At 38.6% G+C, this 20,313-nt stretch overlaps 1 protein-coding gene across 4 annotated transcripts in view; it reads left to right on the top strand.

The window, feature by feature from the left end:
• The window catches only part of ZNF410 (zinc finger protein 410), a 43,083-nt gene that overhangs the window by 6,639 nt on the left and 16,131 nt on the right, over positions 1-20,313 (top strand). For all 4 annotated transcript variants that reach the window (XM_010855775.1, XM_010855776.1, XM_010855777.1 and 1 more), the window contains 4 exons: positions 10,054-10,236; positions 11,918-12,053; positions 15,386-15,604; positions 16,826-17,017. In XM_010855775.1, the coding sequence (XP_010854077.1) occupies positions 10,204-10,236; positions 11,918-12,053; positions 15,386-15,604; positions 16,826-17,017 (580 nt within the window). In that variant the 5' untranslated portion in view covers positions 10,054-10,203. The remainder of the gene's footprint in view (positions 1-10,053; positions 10,237-11,917; positions 12,054-15,385; positions 15,605-16,825; positions 17,018-20,313) is intronic.

Raw genomic sequence — 20,313 nt, 5'->3', positions numbered from 1 at the left:
ATTCCAAATCCTGAAAGATGATGCTGTGAAAGTGCTGCACTCAATATGCCAGCAAATTTTGAAAACTCATCAGTGGCCACAGGATTGGAAAAGGTCAGTTTTCATTCCAATCCCAAAGAAAGGCAATGCCAAAGAATGCTCAAACTACCACACAATTGCACTCATCTCACACGCTAGTAAAGTAATGCTCAAAATTCTCCAAGCCAGGCTTCAGCAATACATGAACCATGAACTTCTAGATGTTCAAGCTGGTTTTAGAAAAGGCAGAGGAACCAGAGATCAAATTGCCAACATCCGCTAGATCATGGAAAAGGCAAGAGAGTTCCAGAAAAGCATCTATTTCTGCTTTATTGACTATGCCAAAGCCTTTGACTGTGTGGATCACAATGAACTGTGGAAAATTCTGAAAGAGATGGGAATACCAGACCACCTGACCTGCCTCTTGAGAAATCTGTATGCAGGTCAGGAAGCAACAGTTAGAACTGGACATGGAACAACAGACTGGCTCCAAATAGGAAAAGGAGTACTTCAAGGCTGTATATTGTCACCCTGCTTATTTAACTTCTATGCAGAGTACATCATGAGAAACGCTGGGCTGGAAGAAGCACAAGCTGGAATCAAGATTGCCAGGAGAAATATCAGTAACCTCAGATATGCAGATGATACCACCCTTATGGCAGAAAGTGAAGAGGAACTCAAAAGCCTCTTGATGAAAGTGAAAGAGGAGAGTGAAAAAGTTGGCTTAAAGCTCAACATTCAGAAAACTAAGATCATGGCATCTGGTCCCATCACTTCATGGGAAATAGATGGGGAAACAGTGTCAGACTTTTTTTTTCTGGGCTCCAAAATCACTGCAGATGGTGACTGCAGCCATGAAATTAAAAGACGCTTACTCCTTGGAAGGAAAGTTATGACCAACCTATATAGCATATTGAAAAGCAGAGACATTATTTTGCCAACAAAGGTCCGTCTAGTCAAGGCTATGGTTTTTCCTGTGGTCGTGTATGGATGTGAGAGTTGGACTGTGAAGCAGGCTGAGCGCCGAAGAATTGATGCTTTTGAACTGTGGTGTTGGAGAAGAGTCTTGAGAGTCCCTTGGACTGCAAGGAGATCCAACCAGTCCATTCTGAAGGAGATCAGCCCTGGGATTTCTTTGGAAGGATTGATGCTAAAGCTGAAACTCCAGTACTTTGGCCACCTCATGTGGAGTTGACTCATTGGAAAAGACTCTGATGCTGGGAGGGATTGGGGGCAGGAGGAGAAGGGGACAACAGAGGACGAGATGGCTGGATGGCATCATTGACTCAATGGACGTGAATTTGGGTGGACTCTGGGAGTTGGTGATGGACAGGGAGGCCTGCCGTGCTGCAGTCCATGGGGTCTCAAAGAGTGGGTCATGACTGAGTGACTGAACTGAACTGAACTGAAAGGATTTGATAGATTTGCTTGTTTCTTAAGCATTTATGCAAAACTTTGCCTCTGAAGAATTTTATCATTATTTCTGTTAACTGATAGGTAAGTAAGCTTAGGGTATATCTATTTCATTTCAGTATTTCAGATGAGTTTCCTAGGGCCAAGAAGATGAGTAGCTTGCCCAAGTCTCAACCAGAGAAACAGAGGCAGAATTTATGTTCCTTCTTTAGACACCTTGGATTTTTTTTAAAAACACCTCAACTTTTTTATTGAATTTAGCTTCTTAGTATTAATGCATAATTTGCTGGATGATGTTGAGTGTACTGTAGAAAAAGAATACAGTTTATCAAACTGCAGTTCCTAGGATTTGTTTATTTGGTTAAAAGCAGAGGGAAAGTTGTTCTCCGTATGGTCCTGATCATAGAGATTGCTGTTGTCCTTAATCTACTTTGCTGTTGTTAGGAGTTCTCTCATTACTTATTCCCAGAACATTTCAGAGCTTCTTATGTTTTTTGCTTTGGTTTGTGCAAAGGTTTGTGTTGCCTGCATTCTTTTTAACTCTTAGGCTGACTATGGGATAATATATTCAATAATAGCAGTGGCAGAATCAGTGGGTTTCTAAAAATACAATATGTGCCAGACCAAGATTATTTTCTTTAAGCAGTATGATTTGATGGCCATAGGGAACCATAGAGGCAGTAAAATTTAGCTGTTACCCAGGATAGAGGGCAAAAGGGTCTGAAAAGTACTATTAGACCAATCCTTGGGTTTCTGAGATCAGTTTGTTTTGTTATAAACTCTTTATCCAGAGCTAAGATTCTTTATGTATGATTTTTGGAAAATATGATTTGATGTGCCTGGCCTTTGTTGCTGACAATTAAGTACCATTATCTCTTTAATTGTTTATGATACTAAATTAGTAATTTTTCTGTTCAAAAGGAAATAAGGATACAGAGTTTATCAGTCCACCAGGTAAAGGTAGAAAATAAGCATGAACAAATGATTGTCCACATTAAAGGATGTTGAGTGATCCTTTAATCACAGGATACTACTTGGTGTTGCATCTCTAATCTCTTATCTTAATTAACAGCATAAGAAATCTTGAGAAGAAATTTCCTCTGAGACCCATAATTATCTTAAGAATAGCTTCCCTTTGAGTAGAGCTATGCCTTTCACTCTGCATGCATGCTAAGTCACTTCTGTTGTGTCTGACTGTTTGCAACGCTATGGATTGTAGCCCACCAGGCTCCTCTGTCCATGGGATTCTCCAGGCAAGAATACTGGAGTGAGTTGCCTTTATTGCATTTGAAGGAAAAACCTGGACACTCCCCTCACCTCACACTTGTAAATTATTTTCATTGTAATTACTCTAAATGTATTCAAACAAAAAGCTAAGTAATCCTTATCCCTCCTATATTGAACCTGATGACCCTTAACTATAAAATCAAAACAAATTTACAAATAATTCAGTAATAGCAATGGTAAGATCAGTGGAATTTTTAAAAATATATGTGCTGAATCAAGATTGTTTTCTTAAGCAATCTCATGTGTCTTGATTGCCATGTATTAAGTAGGTAGGAACCAGGTATTTAGTACAATTTAGGTTATCAGTGTTATGTCCGTTGTTACAACGGATTTATATTTTTATTTGTAAGTTGTTTAGTCTCTAAGCCATGTCCAACTTTTGTGATCCCGTGGACTGTAGCCCGCCAGGCTCCTCTGTCCATGGGATTTCCCAAGCAAGAATACTGGAGTGGGTTGCCATTTCTTTCTCCAGGGGATCCTCCTGACCCAGGGATTGAAACTGCATCTCTTGCATTGACAGGTGGATTCTTTACCTCTGAACCACCAGGGAAGCCCTTATGAATAAGTATATAGATGTTAACCACACTAAAACCTAAGAAAATCCAAATTAGATTAAAATTCATATTATGTAGTAGAGATGTTGTTTTACTGAAATGAGCATATTGAGCATAATAGCTGATGCTGGGAAAGATTGAAGACAGGAGGAGAAGGGGACAACAGAGGATGAGATGGTTGGATGGCATCACTAACTTGATGGACATGAGTTTGAGTAAGGTCCGGGAGTTGGTGATGGGCAGGGGAGTCTGGTGTACTGCAGTCCATGGGGTTGCAAAGAATTGGACACGACTGAGTGACTAAACTAAATATTGAGCTGAATAGTGGAAAGATTTAGCTTTGGATTCGCTAATATACATAATCTACGTATATATTTTAGCTTTAATAATAGCAACGTAGAGAATATCATACAAGGTAGTATTTATAATGTGAAGGCATTGTGAAGCAGTTTATCATAATCAGATCTCATATTCATCTAAAACTGGCCAGAAGTCCTTGAACACCAATTTCAGTGAGGTATTATTTGGTAACTTAGTAGAGTTAGAGTTGCCTTATTCAGAAGAAAATAATACAGAATGGAAGAAAGTTTATGCAAATCTTTTATCTGGTAAGAGACTTGTATCTGGAATATGTAAAAAATTCTTACAACTCAATAATAAAAAGACAACTAAATTTAAAAATGGGCCAATGATCTGAATAAGCATTTCTCCAAAAATGATGTACAAATGGCATATAAGTACATGAAAAGATGCTCAACATTATTAGCCATCAGGTTATGCAACTCAAAACTGCACTGAATTACCACTTCATACCTACTAGGATGGCTGTCTTTAAAAAGATGTAATTTTAAAAAGTGAGGATAGGGAGAAATTGGATCCCTCATGCACTACTGGTGGGATTGTAAAGTGGTGCGGCCACTTTGGAAGATAGCCTGGTAATTCCTCAAGAGGGTAAAACACAGTTACTGTATCATCTTATCAGTTCTATTCTCAAATGTATACCCCAAAGAATAAAAACATGTTCACACAAAAATTTTCCATATGAATCTTCATAGCAAAATTATTCATGATAGCCAAATTGGAAAACAACCCAAATGACCATCAACTGAAAAATGGATAAATAAAACGTATAATATATCCATGCAGTAGAATAATGTAAAAAGAAATTAAGTACTGATACATTCTGTGACACTGGTTAACATTGGAAACATTATGCTAAGTGAAAGCAACCAAGCACAAAAGATTACATATATGATTCCATTTATATGAAATATTCAGAATAGGCAAATCCATAGAGACAAAAAATAGATTAGTAGTTGCCTAGGCTTGGTCAGGGAAAAGTTTTGGGAGGAAATGGGGAGGGATTACTAATGGGTTTCTTTTGGGGGGTGATGAAATTGTTGTAAAATTGATCATGGTTATGGTCACATAACTGAATATACTAGAAAAATTAGTTGTACTTTTGGAGTGAATTGTATGATATGTGAATTACATCTCAGTGAAGCTGTTACATAAAAAACATTTGAATTGTTTTTGAAATCTCTTAAATGGGTAATTTGAATTGGGACTAGAAATAGCTCAATGTACATATCAGGTTGCTGTGTTAAAGATGAGATCCACCAGTACACTTGATAAGGTACTGAGTGCTCCAGCACAGATTCTTTTGAGGTCATCTGCCTGTTGTATTGCAACCTACTTGTCTTTCTTTTATTTATACAGCAAACATACAGACCACAAACTGGGCACCAAATTGTATGGTAGAACTCAGTTGTTGTTCAGTCGCTCAATTGTGTCCAACTCTTTGCAACCCCATGGACTACAGCACGCCAGGCTTCCCTGTCCATCGCCAACTCTTGGAGTTTACTCAGACTCATGTCCATTGAGTCAGTGATGCCATCCAACCATCTCATCCTGTCGCCCCTTCTCCTCCTGCCCTCAATCTTTTCCAGTATCAGGATCTTTTCCAGTGAGTTGGCTTTTCACATCAGGTGGCCAAAGTATTGGAGCTTCAGCTTCAGTATCAGTCTTTCCAGTGAATATTCAGAGTTGATTTCCTTTAGGATTGACTGGTTTGATCTTGCTGTTCAAGGGACTCTCAAGTCTTCTCCAGCACCACAGTTCAAAAGCATCAATTCTTCTGCACTCAGCCTTTTTTATTGTCTAGCTCTCACATTCATACATGACTACTGGAAAAACACAGAACTCAGTTATAATATGGATACTGATTTGTTCCAGAAATTGCATGGGTGTTAATTTTTTAAAAATTATCATTGAAATGAAAACACTAAAATGAAATGTCACAGATAACCATGAACCCTTGAGAAATGGTGATCTAGAGGTGGCTCTTAAACTATAAGAGAGGTGGCAGCTCCCTTCTCTACATTATTATAACAGATTTGTAAAATTGTCTAAAATCTAGTATATCTGATTTTTTCCCCTTGTTTGGTACACATATTCATATGCTTAATTTAAAAAAATTTTTCATTAGTAAGGATATCAGAAATGGAGCCAGTACCATTAGTTTCTAAGAAAACTAACAAATAAAAAGGGCAGTAAATAGTTGTCTAGTTTCTTAGAGATTTTAGAATCCTGGAATCTTAAAGTTGGAAGAACCCTAAGGATAACCTAAACAAACATTTGATAATTTCTTGGCTCTTGAAATGAGCTGAAATTGGGGGAAAGGAATTCTTAAATCCTGAAGATTCAAGACCAGACCTAGAGGGATTTAATTACTATTTTTGCTAACTTGCTCTGGGTGGGAGTGCTGGCTCTGCAGCTTAATAATTTGGACAAATAATTGTACTGAACCTTGGTTCCTTCTTCTATGAAAAGAGAGATTGGTAAACTACATTGACCAGTTATAGTGTTCAAGTGAGAAAAACATGTAAAGGGAAAAGTCGGATTTACGACACTTAATTTTATGTGGTAAACTTAAAGCAAGCCTTTTCATTTACATTTTATAAGTTTTTTTTATGATGAAAATGAGGATTTCTGGAAGCCAGCAATGGGGAGAGGATTGAACCAAGAGGGCAATAAACGTTTATTCACGTACTTCTAAATGCCTTTTTTTGTAGAGTAAGTCTTTCTTGTTCTGACTTTCCATTCTACCTTGGTATGTATTGAAAACTCCCATCCTTGATATATTTTATACTGTATGCTTACTTTGTATATAGTTGTGCTCCCAATTTTAGCAAAAATTGTGCAAAATAAAGCAGACTTATTTGCCAAAATCCTGAAAGAAAAGTTGTAAGAAAGTAAGAATTCAGAGGATGGGAGGTAAGATGGCACAATAGAAGGATCTTGAGTTCACCCTGTCTCATGAACACACCAAAATCACTACTCACTGCTGAACAATCATCAGTGAAAAAGACTGGAACCTGCCAAAAAGATACTTTACATCCAAAGACAAGGAAGAAGCCACAAGATGATAGGAGAGGCACACTTTTGATATAATCAAATCCCATACTCCCCAGGACGGCAGCCCACAGACTGGAGAATAATTATATTGCAGAAGTTCTCCCACAGGAGTAAGAGTTCTGAGCTCCAAGTTAGGCTACCCATCCTGGGGATCTGGCATCTGAAGGGGGAGCACCTGGAGCATTTGGCTCTTCATTTCTGGAGCTCCACAGGACTGAGGGAAACAGAGACTTCACTCTTGGAGGGTGCATATAAGGTCTCACATGCACCAGAACCTAGGGCAGAAGCAGTGACTTCTTAGGAACCTGGACCAGACCTACCTGTTGGTCTTGGAGGGTCTCTTTGGGAAGCGGGCAGTGACTGCGGCTGACCCTGAGGACGTCAACACTGTTGGCAGAGATATTGGGGTGTATTCATCTGTGAACTCTCGCTGGCAGCTGACATCTTGCTTGGGTCATTACCACCAAGACCTGGCTCCACCCAACAGCCTATAGTCCTGCGATGCCTCAGGCCAAGCAACAGGGCAGGAACACAGCCCCACTATTAGCAGATAGGCTGCCTAATGACTTCCTGATCCCACAGCCACCTTGCCGCTTGACTCAGCCCTGCCCACCAGGTAGACACCAGAAGCAAGAAAACTACAACCCCGCAGTCTGTGGAACTGAGTCTGCACATAGTTATCAGAACCTGCTCTGGGACCAGGTGGGTGCTGGCCCTTGGGTGACAAGAGGAGAGTGTACTGCTGGGACACAGAGGACATCCCTTGCAGAGGACCACTTCTCCAAGGCTGAGAAACATAACTAACCTACCACATACACAAAAATTCAAACAGAAATTTAGACAAAATGAGATGGCAAAAATTATGTTCCAGACAGAGGAACAAGATGAAACCCCCAAGCATCAACTAAGTGAAGTGGAGAAAGGAAGCAATCTACCTAAGAAAGAATTTAGAATGATGACTGTAAAGATAATGCAAGACCTCAGGGAAAGAATGGATGCACAGAGTGAGAAGTTACAAGAAGTTTTTAACAGAGTTAGAAAATATAAAGACCAGCCAGACAGAGTTGTAGAAGACAATAACTGAAATGAAAAGTACAGTAGAAGGAAATCTGTAGCAGAATAGATGAGGCGGGATGGATCAGGGAGCTGGAAGAAAGAGTGGTGGAATTCACTGCTGCAGAACAGAAAAAAAGAATGAAAAAAAAATGAGGCTAGTTTTAAGAGACCTTTGGGACAACATCTGACACACTAACATTCCAATTATAGGGGTCCCAGAAGGAAAAGAGAGAAAGGGCCTGAGAAAATATCTGAAGAGATAATAGCTGAAAACTTCCTAACGGGAAAGGAAGCAGTCACCCACGTCCACGAAGTGCAAAGAGTCTCATACAGGATTAACCTAAGGAGGAAGATGCCAAGACACATAGTAATCAAAATGACAAAAACTAAAGATAAAATATTAAAAGCAACAAGGGCTAAGCAACAAATAACATACATAGGAACTCCCACAATGTTATCAGCTGATTTTTCAGTAGAAACTCTGCTGGCCAGAAGGGAGTGAATAAAAGAAGAAACTGCAAACAAGAATCCTCTACCCAGCAAGGTTCTTGTTCAGATTTGATGGAGAAACCAAACTTTATAGGCAAGCAAAAGCTAAAGTGATTCATCACCACCAAACCAGTTTACACCAAACGCTAAAGAACCTTCTCTAGGTGGAAAAGAAAGGGCCACAACTAGAAAAAAGAAAATTATGAAATACGCAAGCTCACTGGTAAAGGCAAACATCCAGTAATGGTAGGAAATCATCCACACATAAACTAGGTGGGGAAGTTAAAAAAGTAATGAAATCATCTGTATCCACACTAAGCAGTTAAGGGACACACAAAACAATTAGATGTAAAATACGATATCAAAACCAGTAATCGTGAGAGGAGGAGAGTAAAAATGCAGGATATCTAAAATGCATTTGGAATTAAGATATCAACAACTTAAAGCAATCGTGTGTGTGTGTGTGTGTGTGTGTGTGTGTGTTTATAGAGAGAGAGAGAGAGAGAGACTACTATACCAGAACCTCATGGTAGGGACTTTCTTGGTGGTCAGGTGGTTGAGAATCTGCCTTCCAAAGCAGAGGATGCAGGTTTGATCACTGGTCCAAGAACTAAGATCCCACAAGCCATGACACAGCTAAGCCACGTGCTACAACTAGAGAAGGCTGTGTGCTGCAGCGAAGAGGTTGCACACTGCAGCAAAGACCCAGCACAGCCAAAAAGCAAAATGAAACGAAAACAAAACAAAAACCAACCTCATGGTAATCACACACCAAAAATCTATAATAGCTAAATACACACAAAAAATGAAAAAGAAATCCAAACACAACACTGAAGATAGTCATGAAGAAAGTAAGAATTTAAGTTGGGGAAACAGCTTCATGAGGGTCCCAAGAGTTCTGTTTTTTTGGGAAACGCTGTTCAAATTTTGACTGTATAACTATCTTTTATACAAAATTGAGAAATTAAGAAAAATGTTACACCAGGCTACCACACCCACCCAGTACAGCAACTGTCAAGGCTGTGTGAATTTCGTTTTACTTTTTCCTGTGTACTTTTTCCTGTGCATGTCTTAACTGGTTTTAATGACAGCAAATGTATCATTTTGTATTTTGTTTTTGTAATTTAATGTCATTAACATTTTTTGTTGCTTTGTTTTCATAAATATTTTTAAGTGACAGTGTCATACTGTAGTCAGCCATTACTTAAATGAATATATATGTGTATTTATATGTTGCTTATAGTGTTATTTATTATCACAGATGATAAGGTGAAATTCCTTGGGCATATAGCTTTTTCCATATTTAAAACCTTTGCTTATTTTTTATTTTAAAATTTATTTTATTGAAGTATAGTTGATTTACAGTGTTGTGTTTCTGCTGTACAGCGTAATGACTCATATGTGTATATATATGTATATATACACATGTGTTCATATTCTTTTCCATTGTGGTTTATTACAGGATATTGAATATAGTTTTGTGCTATACAGTAGGACCTTGTTCTTTATCCATTCTATATATAATCATTTGTATCTGCTAATCCCAATCCATTTCTCCCCTACCTACTTCCCCCTTGGCAACCAAAAGTCTGTTCTCTGTGTTCTTAGAATAGATTCTTAGTAGAAATTCTACATCAAAGTATGACTTTTTATGGGTTTTGATACATGTTTGGCTTGTTCTATTTTAAAACAAGTGTTTGGGGCTGAATTCTTTATTTGCTGTTGTGATTTGGGAATATATAAAGAAGTGGCTTTGTTTTTTTAACTACATTTTCCTGCTGCTCTGAAGTTTCTCTCTCTCTCGTTTTTCCTTTTTTAGGCGACATTGATTACCCAGCCAGCACAGCATCTTACAGGAAAAGCATAGCACTTCCTAGAGGAATATGAGCACAACAGGAAGGTGTCATTGACTCTGAATTAAAATTTCAACCTGTCCCCTGAACAGCTACAGAATTTGGAAGCTGAATCAATGTTATCAGATGAGTTAGAATCCAAACCAGAGGTGAGCCCAGACAACTGGTTTCTTTTTCTTTTGGTGGGCTGTGTTAGAGAGTTTATTCTTAGTTCAAGAGTCAGCAAACTTTTTCTGTAATGGGCCAGGTAGTAAATATTTTAAGTTTTGTAGGTCATATGGTTTTGGTTGTAGATCAGATCAGATCAGATCAGTCGCTCAGTCGTGTCTGACTCTTTGCAACCCCATGAATCGCAGCACTCCAGGCCTCCCTGTCCATCACCAACTCCCGGAATTCACTGAGACTCACGTCCATCGAGTCAGTGATGCCATCCAGCCATCTCATCCTCTGTTGTCCCCTTCTCCTCCTGCCCCCAATCCCTCCCAGCATCAGAGTCTTTTCCAATGAGTCAACTCTTCGCATGAGGTGGCCAAAGTACTGGAGTTTCAACTTTAGCATTGTTTCTTCCAAAGAAAACCCAGGGCTGATCTCCTTCAGAATGGACTGGTTGGATCTCCTTGCAGTCCAAGGGACTCTCAAGACTCTTCTCTAACACCACAGTTCAAAAGCATCAATTCTTCGGCACTCAGCCTGCTTCACAGTCCAACTCTCACATCCATACATGATCACAGGAAAAACCATAGCCTTGACTAGATGCACCTTTGTTGGCAAAGTAATGTAAATACTAGTTTGTTATTTTTCTATTACTAATTACTTTCTCAAAAATTTAAAACTTCAATTCTTACCTTTTATGACTTTTTATATTTGTTAGTTTTGGGGCTTCCCTTGTGGTTCAGCTGGTAAAGAATCCGCCTGCAATGTGGAAGACCTGGGTTTGATCCCTGGGTTGGGAAGATCCCCTGGAGAAGGGAAAGGCTACCCACTTCAGTATTCTGGCGTGGAGAATTCCATGGACTGTATATGTATAGTCCATGGGGTCGCAAAGAGTTGGACACGGCTGGGAAGCTTTCACTGTCACATTTTTTTTAAATAAGTATAAATTATTATACATTTAGATAATGACAAAATTTATTTTTGTATGGCATATATATGCACACATATGTAAATCTTTACTACCACAAACCATGTTAATTTTGTATATATTAATATAATTATATTGATTATATAATTGCATATATTAATAAGTTTTCTTTTTAAATGTGATTAAGGGATTTAAACATAATTTTTATTCATTTTTCTCATTCTAATTTTAGAATATTTGTGTTGTTTAGTAGAAAGATAGCTAAATTTGGAATCATGTTACCTAAGTATGAAGACTGACACTGCTCCTAACTAGTGATGTGACCTTGGACTAATGACTTAGCGTCTTCATCTTGATTTCTTACCTTTAAAATACATGCAATTTTACTGAGTTCAGTGAGGATTAAAAGAGCCAATACACAGAAAAGTGCTTTATAAGGTATATTATAATCATACATATTGTTGCAGTTGAATTTGTAATAGCCACCATTTATAATTATAATTATTTTTATCATTTCTCTGTTTTGTGAAAGGTTATTACTTTCCATATCATTCAATTTTTGTCTAGAATAGAACATTTGATAAAAATATTTTGTAGTTAATCTGGTTTTTCTATGAATAAGGCAGATAGTAGTGAGCAATCAAGACTTAATTCAATACGTAGTCTCCTTTTGGTAAATTCAGAAGTTTAGATATATTTCTGAGAACTTGTATTATTTGTTGTCTCCACATCCCCCTCTTCCTCTTCAGCTCCTGGTACAGTTTGTTCAGAATACGTCCATCCCCCTGGGACAGGGGTTAGTAGAATCAGAAGCTAAAGACATAACTTGCTTGTCCCTACTACCAGTGACTGAAGCCTCAGAATGCAGTCGGCTAATGTTACCAGGTAAAAATTAGTGTCATCAAAGATAAGCTAAACAAGACTTAAAAGAACTTAGCCTGCTCTGTGGTGGTGGAATGGGATAACTGCCTTTATAACTGACTGGTAGAAACTGTAAAAATTAGAGGAGTCATGGCGAAAGGCAACCACGGGAGTCATAGTGCATTGGTAGTTTATTTGTTTAATTTTTTGGCTGTGCTGTTCAGCCTGTGGTATCTTAGTTCCCCAACCAGGAATTGAACCTGGGTCCTCAGCATTGAGAGCATGGTGTCCTAACCACTGGACTGTCAACCCCCTGCACCGATAGTTTAAGTCATAAGAACAGATATGAACACCCATAGAGTGAGAGTGAGAAGAAAAGGAGACCAAGGCAGAACTGCATGGAACTTAAGGTACCTATTCAAGGTACAGGGTGAGGCAGGAGAGCCTGTGAAGGAGGGAATAAAAAGAGGCTAGAGCAATAGGAGGAATACTGACATGAAGTGCAGGCATGGAACCCAAGGGAATGGTCAAGTTGACAAATGCTTCTAAGACGCTAGTGATACAGGGACCATCCCAATGAGATGGGCTCCCCTCATAGCTCAGTTGCTAAAGAATCTACTTGTAGTGCAGAAGACCTGGGTTCAATTCCTGGGTCTGGAAGATCCCCTGGAGAAGGAAATGGCAACCCACTCCAATATTCTTGCCTGGAGAATTACATGGACAGAGGAGCCTGGCAGGCTACAGTCCATGGAGTCGAAAGAGTTGGACTAAACCACCACCAGTGCCATAGGATCAGTGAAGTCATTATTGCCCTAGGCAGGACATGTTCCTTGGAGAGGGAATGGAAAGCCAGGCTGTAGCAGGTTGAGATAGCACTGCAAGGATAAGTCTAGTTGAGGAAGTATACTTTCTAAAGGTTGTCTTGCTATGGGAAGGAAAAAGAGAAGGACATAGAGTAGATTAAAGAGTTAAATTTTTTTAAGATTTGAAATATTAGAGGGTGGTTTTGTGTTAAGGGGAAAGAGGCCATTAGAGAAGCCGTGAACAGAAAGAGCGGGTGATTGGTAAGGAGGCTCCAGGAGAGGTAGGAGGAAGTAGTAGAATGCTGAGCATGGGTAGTGAGATTAGCTTTGTATGAGGAGGAGGAGATCCCACCACTTGACTACCAGCAAGGAAAGCATTATTTTTGGATGCAATGAATTCTTTATTTTCTGGAAATTGAAATATTTAAAATTTGGAATATTAATGTTAAATCAGGGGAGTGTCATCTGTTGTGACAGCGTATTTGTTACAACATCTTTTGGTAACTATCCTCTAGTGGTGTTCTTTTCTCTTTGATTTTTTTAGTTTTCCTCTCTGATTTTTGAAATGACTTAAGGGCAGATATATTCAACCAGTGTTGATTTAAAGTGTTTCTATCTAGCTCCTATCTTTCCCACATCTTCCGTCTCTCAACTCCCATTTTTCTACTGGTGTGTTGGTAGTCTTTCCAAATCCTTGTGGATTTTCAATATGTAAAAATTTCCATGTGCTAATAAGTGTTGATCTTCATTAGGATTTTCCCCCTAAATTTTCTCTCCTAATTTTAATTTATTGGATAAATATTTTTTAACAATAATGAAGTGAAAACAGAAACAAGAGCATCCATATTCTTTTATACATTACCTTCTTTTAGTTTTAACTTTGATTTAAAATATTTTAGACAGCCAGATACAGATAATAGTAAAGGAAAACCCAAGTACTCACCTCCCAGCTCATGAAACATATTATTAGAAACACAAACGTATCTGTACGTACCTCACTAACCTCATTCCCCTCCCTCCTAAATATGTGTGGATATATAACCTACATATTTTTAGTTGGGATATGTGATAGACACAGAAAAGCACAAAACTATATGGATATACATTTTGAAGAGTTATTAAGGAAGGAGATACCTACCACCCAGTCAAGAAGGAGAACATTGCCAGGTTTCAGGCCTTCCATGGGTTTCTCCTTGATAAAGAAAACCTCTGTTCTTCCATATGTCACCACTGTCCTCAATTTTTTAACAATTAATTCTTTGTTTTCTAAGTCCTGGAGAAGGGAAAGGCTACCCACTCCAGTATTCTGGCCTAGAAAATCCCATGGACTGTATACTCCGTCGGGTCGCAAAGAGTCAGACATGACTGAGCGACTTTCACTTCACTTCGCTTTCTAAGTTTAATCCCCCAAGTCTCATTCCAGAAAATAAAGAATTCATTGCATCCAAAAATAATGCTTTCCTTGCTAATAGTCTTGTGGACTTTAAATGAGTGGAATCATATGAATGTATCTTGTTGTACCTTTCTTCTTTTACTCTATATTTGTGAGATTCATCCTTGTGTATGCTGTGGTTTGTTTGGTTTCATTGCTGTATACTGTTCTATGAGTATATCACAACTTATTGATCCATGCCACTGTTGATGAATGTGTAGCTATTTTCCAGCATCATATTATGACAAACAGTGCTGCTATGAACTGTATTTAAGAACAGGCTTTTTGTGTGTGTGTGTGGTAAAACATATATAGAATAAAACTTACCATTTAACCAATTCAGTGGCATTAAGTTCATTTACTTTGCTGTGCAACTTCATTAGGCTTTAGAATGGCAGTGTTGTGCCTAGGCTTCTACTTTATTCCTATAATCTTATCGGTTATCTCCTTCAAAAAAGAGAAGAATGTAACCTGCATTCTATGAAGATGAATGAAACCCCTGAAAACATTGGATGCTTTAGCACAGTAGTGTAATTCCGCATTATGTTGCAATTAGAATCTTTGGAAATTCATTCCCTCCCCTAGAATAAAGCTCTAGAAGCAAGTCTTCTGAATTATTTCTTTACATCTGGTATAAATCCAGAACCCTCATGAAACATGTTGATGATTCTGTACAGTTTCAATTGTGTTGCAGGCTGTGATTTTTCCCTTAGTAACTCACCAGACGTCTCAAATGCATGTTATAAAAATTAAAGAGTGGCATCTTTTCCCAAGAAAAACAGTTTAAAATTTAAATCCTATTCTTGAGTTAATATTTACTTTGCCTCAAAAGGACAAAGGTCTGTAATGTCCAAATGTGGATGGTTTTTATTAGTTACTGCCAACCGTCAGAGGAGTCTGCCCCTCACATTTTGACTGATGTCCCTTAGAGCTTTAGCTGTCTTTCACACTCTGTTCTTTTCTGAGGCAGATTTTATATTCATAAAATGAAAATGCTATCTGCTCCTATAAGGGTGTTAGTTTCTAAGTGATGTTACAAGGGTGTTAGGTACTGTGTATCAAAATGGTGAACTCCTTGGAGATAGCTACTACATAAAGCTGTGGTATTTTCCCTTTACTAGATGATACTCCAAATCATACGAACTCCTCCAAGGAGGTTCCTTCCTCGGCTGTGTTGAGAAGCCTTCAGGTGAATGTGGGTCCAGACGGAGAAGAGACGAGGGCTCAGACTGTACAGAAGTCTCCAGAGTTTTTGTCTACTCCAGAGTCCCCTAGCTTGTTGCAAGATCTACAGCCAAGTGATAGCACTTCTTTTATTCTTCTTAACCTAACAAGAGCAGGTATTCTTTATATTTTTCTGACCTCTACTCATGCTTAAGAAAAAACCTGGAGGCAGGGCAGGAGGGTGGGGAGGAATAATTAACTTAGTCATACTTAAAATGGAAAGAAGCTATTATTACTATTTTGGAGAATTGGTATAGTTTGGTGATCAATTGAACATATAGAGGAAAAAGGCAGACTCTAAGATGACTTAACATTTTCTTGTTCGGGGGAGTTAAGTGGTATGTTTAGCTAGATGGTGCACACAAGAAAAACAGGATGGGGGGAGAACGATTTGTGCCTGTTGATGTTGAGATTTCAGAGGAACACTTAGGAGGAGAGTTAGAAACAGGAATCCAGAGTTCTAGAGAGGTGTGGTGTGAAATAAGTAGTTTCTAGTGCTTACCAGCATTTGGGAGGTATATGAAACAATGAGCATGAATTCTTTGATTCAGGAGTAGTCTAGGAGCATAAACAGAATCGAGGGCACATCTGGGCCCCTGAAAAAAAATTTAAGGGGGTGATAGAAGAATGGAAAAGAGCCAGTAGAGAGGGATCAAAAAAACTGAATGAGAATGATGTGGGGGAAGCCACATTTAGTATCTTTTCTTCTGTAAATCATACCAAATACTACAAATTGGGCCAGTGAGATGAGGACTGGGAAGTGTATGTCTGGTGAACTTAGCAAGAGCAGTTGTTACTGAGGTAGGAGAGATGGAGCCTAGAGTTAAAAGAGGTGGGGAGTGGACAGCAGGTGAGAAAGTAGATACACGAGTTAGAAGTTAAGAAACTTCAAGAAACATGACTTTGAAGGAATAGGTGAGAAGGTGATATTTAGAGTCATACTTGAGATTTTCTATAAAAAAGAAAAATGTGGGAGAGGCTTGAGCTTAGACAGATTGAAAGGCTGAAAGGGAAGCTGTAAGGTGGCCACTAAGGAGGAATGGGTTTGAAGGTGGAGAGGAAATAACTAAAAGATAGGATTGGATCCTAGAGGTAAGGGTTAGCCGGGTTGCTAGGAAACATACTTTGCTTCTGAAACAGGAGGAGGTAAGATAAAGACTAGTCTCTCAGCTGGGAGTAGAGAGTTGATAACCTAATCTTGGATGAGAACAGAAGCTTGAGGGGTGAGATGTGAAAGTCTGAAATAGCTGATTCAGGACATGGAGAGTTTCTGAGCCAGGGTCAATCAAAGGGATTACTTCATGGTTAACTTGCATATATCCTCTTGTTTCTTCCAGGTCTGGGCTCTTCAGCCGAACACTTGGTATTTGTACAAGATGAGGCAGAGGATTCAGGGAATGATTTCCTCTCCAGTGAGAGCACAGACAGTAGCATTCCCTGGTTCCTCCGGGTTCAGGAGTTGGCCCATGACAGTTTGATTGCTGCTACTCGGGCACAGCTGGCAAAGAATGCAAAAACCAGCAGCAATGGTGAGACCCCTCTGTTATTTTCCTTTCCAGTATTCTATTCAGAGATTTTGGTAAGACAGTGGCTATCTTTTGAGTTGCATATAATCCAGATTACTTTATTGGTGAGAGCAGAAGGCTAGAAATGTGTAAATTGCTTATCTTATTTTCTATAAAATAACTCAGCCATGACAGGTTCATATGCAGAATCAATGAACAATTGTCAGCTTTAAATAATATTACTGAAGCCTTTTTAACGGAAAAAATTTTTTCACAGATCTTGGTGTTAACTTCAGTTGATTTTGTACTGTTCTTTATACTTAGAGATTTTGCACCATTATGAAATCAAATGGCTTTATCAATAGACATAAAACTATAAAACAGATAAAAATGAAATTAATATTAAATCAGTGTGGCAGATGGCAGTGTTTCACTGAAACTAAATTGTTGCTCATGGCAGTTCAGCAGTTACCAGCTACCATAGTGCTGCTTTTAGGGGGCAGGCAGGGCAAGGAGGGTGGAGCCAATTCATCAGAAGACCTCTGAATATCCAAATAGGGTATAGTGTGGTTTTTCTTGAGTTCAGCATGCCTGTACTGTTTACTCTGGGCCACTTTTTCTCTATTTAGTAATTTTCAAAGTGTGGTCACTAGGTCATCTGCATCATCAGTGGTTTAGAAATGCACGTTATCAGGTCTCATCTTATTGAATCAGAAACGTTTTTAGTAAGCCCTCATTATAGTTATGATGCATGTTAAAGCTTGAGGACCATGGCTCTCTACAAGCCACTCCTAAAACACTGCAAAACTTTTGCCATAATATTGTTTGTATTAGATCTGCCTCTGTATTTTCTCATTAACCTGTGACAATTAAGGTAATACAACAGATGGTTGAGGTATATGTACTGTCATTACCACAAACATACGATCAATTTCATCTAGGTTGAAATACAGAAATATTTTAATTTTGTATGTGGTGCTGTGTATCAGGAGTTAGCAAAGGGCCAGATAACCACCCGTTTTATAAAGTTTTATAAATAAAGTTTTATTGGAACACAGGCATGCCCATTAGTTACAGATTGTCTATGGCTGCTACTATGGCAAAGTTGAGTAGCGGTGACAGAGACCGTATGGCCTCAAAGCCCATAATATCTTCTGTCTGGCCCTTTACAGAAGAAGTTTACTGATTCCTGCTCTATACAATACTACTTTCACTGAAAATTTTATCCCAAATGCAAAGACCTTACCTACATAACTGTAGAGTCTTTGAAGTGTTTACAGTGTTCTTCAATATGTACAATGTAAGGTGTATTGAATTTCTTCGTCTCTCTTGCTCTTTTGTTTGGGATAGTGTGCAAAACCAGGTCATAAGACAGTTCTGCAAACAGTGCTTTGTTTTCAAAAACAAAGTAGTTTAGAGAATACTTCTTTGGGAAACTTTTTAATGACTTAAATACAAGGCAACTCACTCTTTTCTGAAGGATTTTCCCCCCTATTTTATGATTATATCTATGCAAAATTGAATGCACGAAGCCCTGTCACTGGTTTAAATCTCTGCATTAGCATGGGTTTTTATAGACCTTTTGTTAGAAATTAATTAGCTGGAGTTCTGGAGTTACTGGAAAATTTTCTTTATGGTATATGCACTTGTGTGCTGTCTGAAATTTATCCATGTTTTGATTAAGCAAACAAAAAAACTGTGGGGCAGTATTTAAAAAAAAACAAGTTAATATTAACTAGCAAAAGTCATCTTAGGTTCTGCTCCAACCTGGGAGCAATTAGTTCTACAGTTAGCATTTGGTGAAGTACAGCAAGGAAAATGTAAGATGGGAAGAAAATAATATTAATAGATGGGAAAGATACTGCCTTTGATCAACTGTCAGTTTCCTGGAAGTATGGTAGGTATAACGTATTATCCTACTCTTGACAGGGTTTTGACAGGGGAAATATGAATCTTATTCCTAAGGTATTTGTAATGGAAAGATAAACTCCATATTTTTATAACAGAATTAAGTGGTTGTGAATGTATTTCTCTAATGATGTCCAAAATCAATGCAGACAGTGACTGCAGCCACAAAAGTAAAAGATGCTTGCTCCTTGAAAGGAAAGTTATAACAAATCTAGACAGTGTATTAAACAGCAGAGACATCACTTTCCCGACAGAGGTCCATATAGTCAAAACTATGGTTTTTCTAGTAGTCATGCATGAATGTGAAAGTTGGATGATATAGAAGACTGAGCACTGAAGAACTGATGCTTTTGAACTGTGATGCTGGAGAAGACTCTCGAGAGTCCCTTGGATAGCAAAGAAATCAAACCAGTCAATCCTAAAGGAAGTGAGCTCGCTCAGTCGAGTCCAACTCTTTGCGACTCCATGGACTGTAGCCCACCAGGCTCCTCCATCCATGGGATTCTCCAGGCAAGAATACTGGAGTAGGTTGCCATTTCCTTCTCCAATCCTAAAGGAAATCAACCCTAAATATTTATTGGAAGGACTGGTGCTGAAGCTGAAGCTCCAGTACTTTGCCTACCTAATGCAAAGAGCCAACTCATTGGAAAAGACCCTGATGCTGGGAAAGATTGAGGACAAGAGGAGGGGGCGACAGAGGATGAGATGGTTGGATGGCATCACCGACTCAATGGACATGAGTTTGAACAAACTCAGGGAGATAGTAAAGGAGAGGGAAGCCTGGCGTGCTGTAGTTCATGGGGTCACAAAGAGTTGGACATGACTTAGCAACTGAACAACGACAACAAGTGGTTGTGAATGTTTTTCTCTGTTGATGTCCAACTATGTATTGAAGAAAATGAGAGAAAGGATGCACCACCTGCTAATCTGGAATTTAAAGATATACTTAACTACATTTAAATTTAAGGAAGTCACTGCAGTGTATGTTCCTCTCCTCACTTCTTTTTATTCTACTGAACAAAAAACTTGATCAGGTACTATCTCTAACTTTAAAAAATATGATTAGAAATTTTAAAATGCACTGAGTTTTTGCATTCTTAAATATTTCTTAACTGAGGAGGAGTGGTACAGGTAATGAGAAGGTGATTCTTATTCTCTAGAGTGACAGAAACAGCCAGAGTGACTTCAGGAGATAGAAATCTTAGACTGGTTGTCTACAAAAGAAATTACTACCGTAAGTCCATGATTAAGCCAGACTGACTGCTCCTTCTTAAAATACAGGTTTTGATTACCTAGAGCATCAGGTGATCTTCTGTAGGACTCTACTTCTGGTGTCGCCATACCTGCTTCCTCACCAATGTGTAATGCAAAATAGGTTGATTGCAGCTTTTTTTTTTTTTTTTAACCGTTTT

The sequence above is a fragment of the Bison bison genome, unplaced genomic scaffold, assembly GCF_000754665.1.
Source record: "Bison bison bison isolate TAMUID 2011002044 unplaced genomic scaffold, Bison_UMD1.0 scf7180017864368, whole genome shotgun sequence".
Lineage (NCBI taxonomy): Eukaryota > Metazoa > Chordata > Mammalia > Artiodactyla > Bovidae > Bison > Bison bison.
Note: the sequence above shows the minus strand (reverse complement) of the source record. Positions and strands in the feature narration are given on the sequence as shown.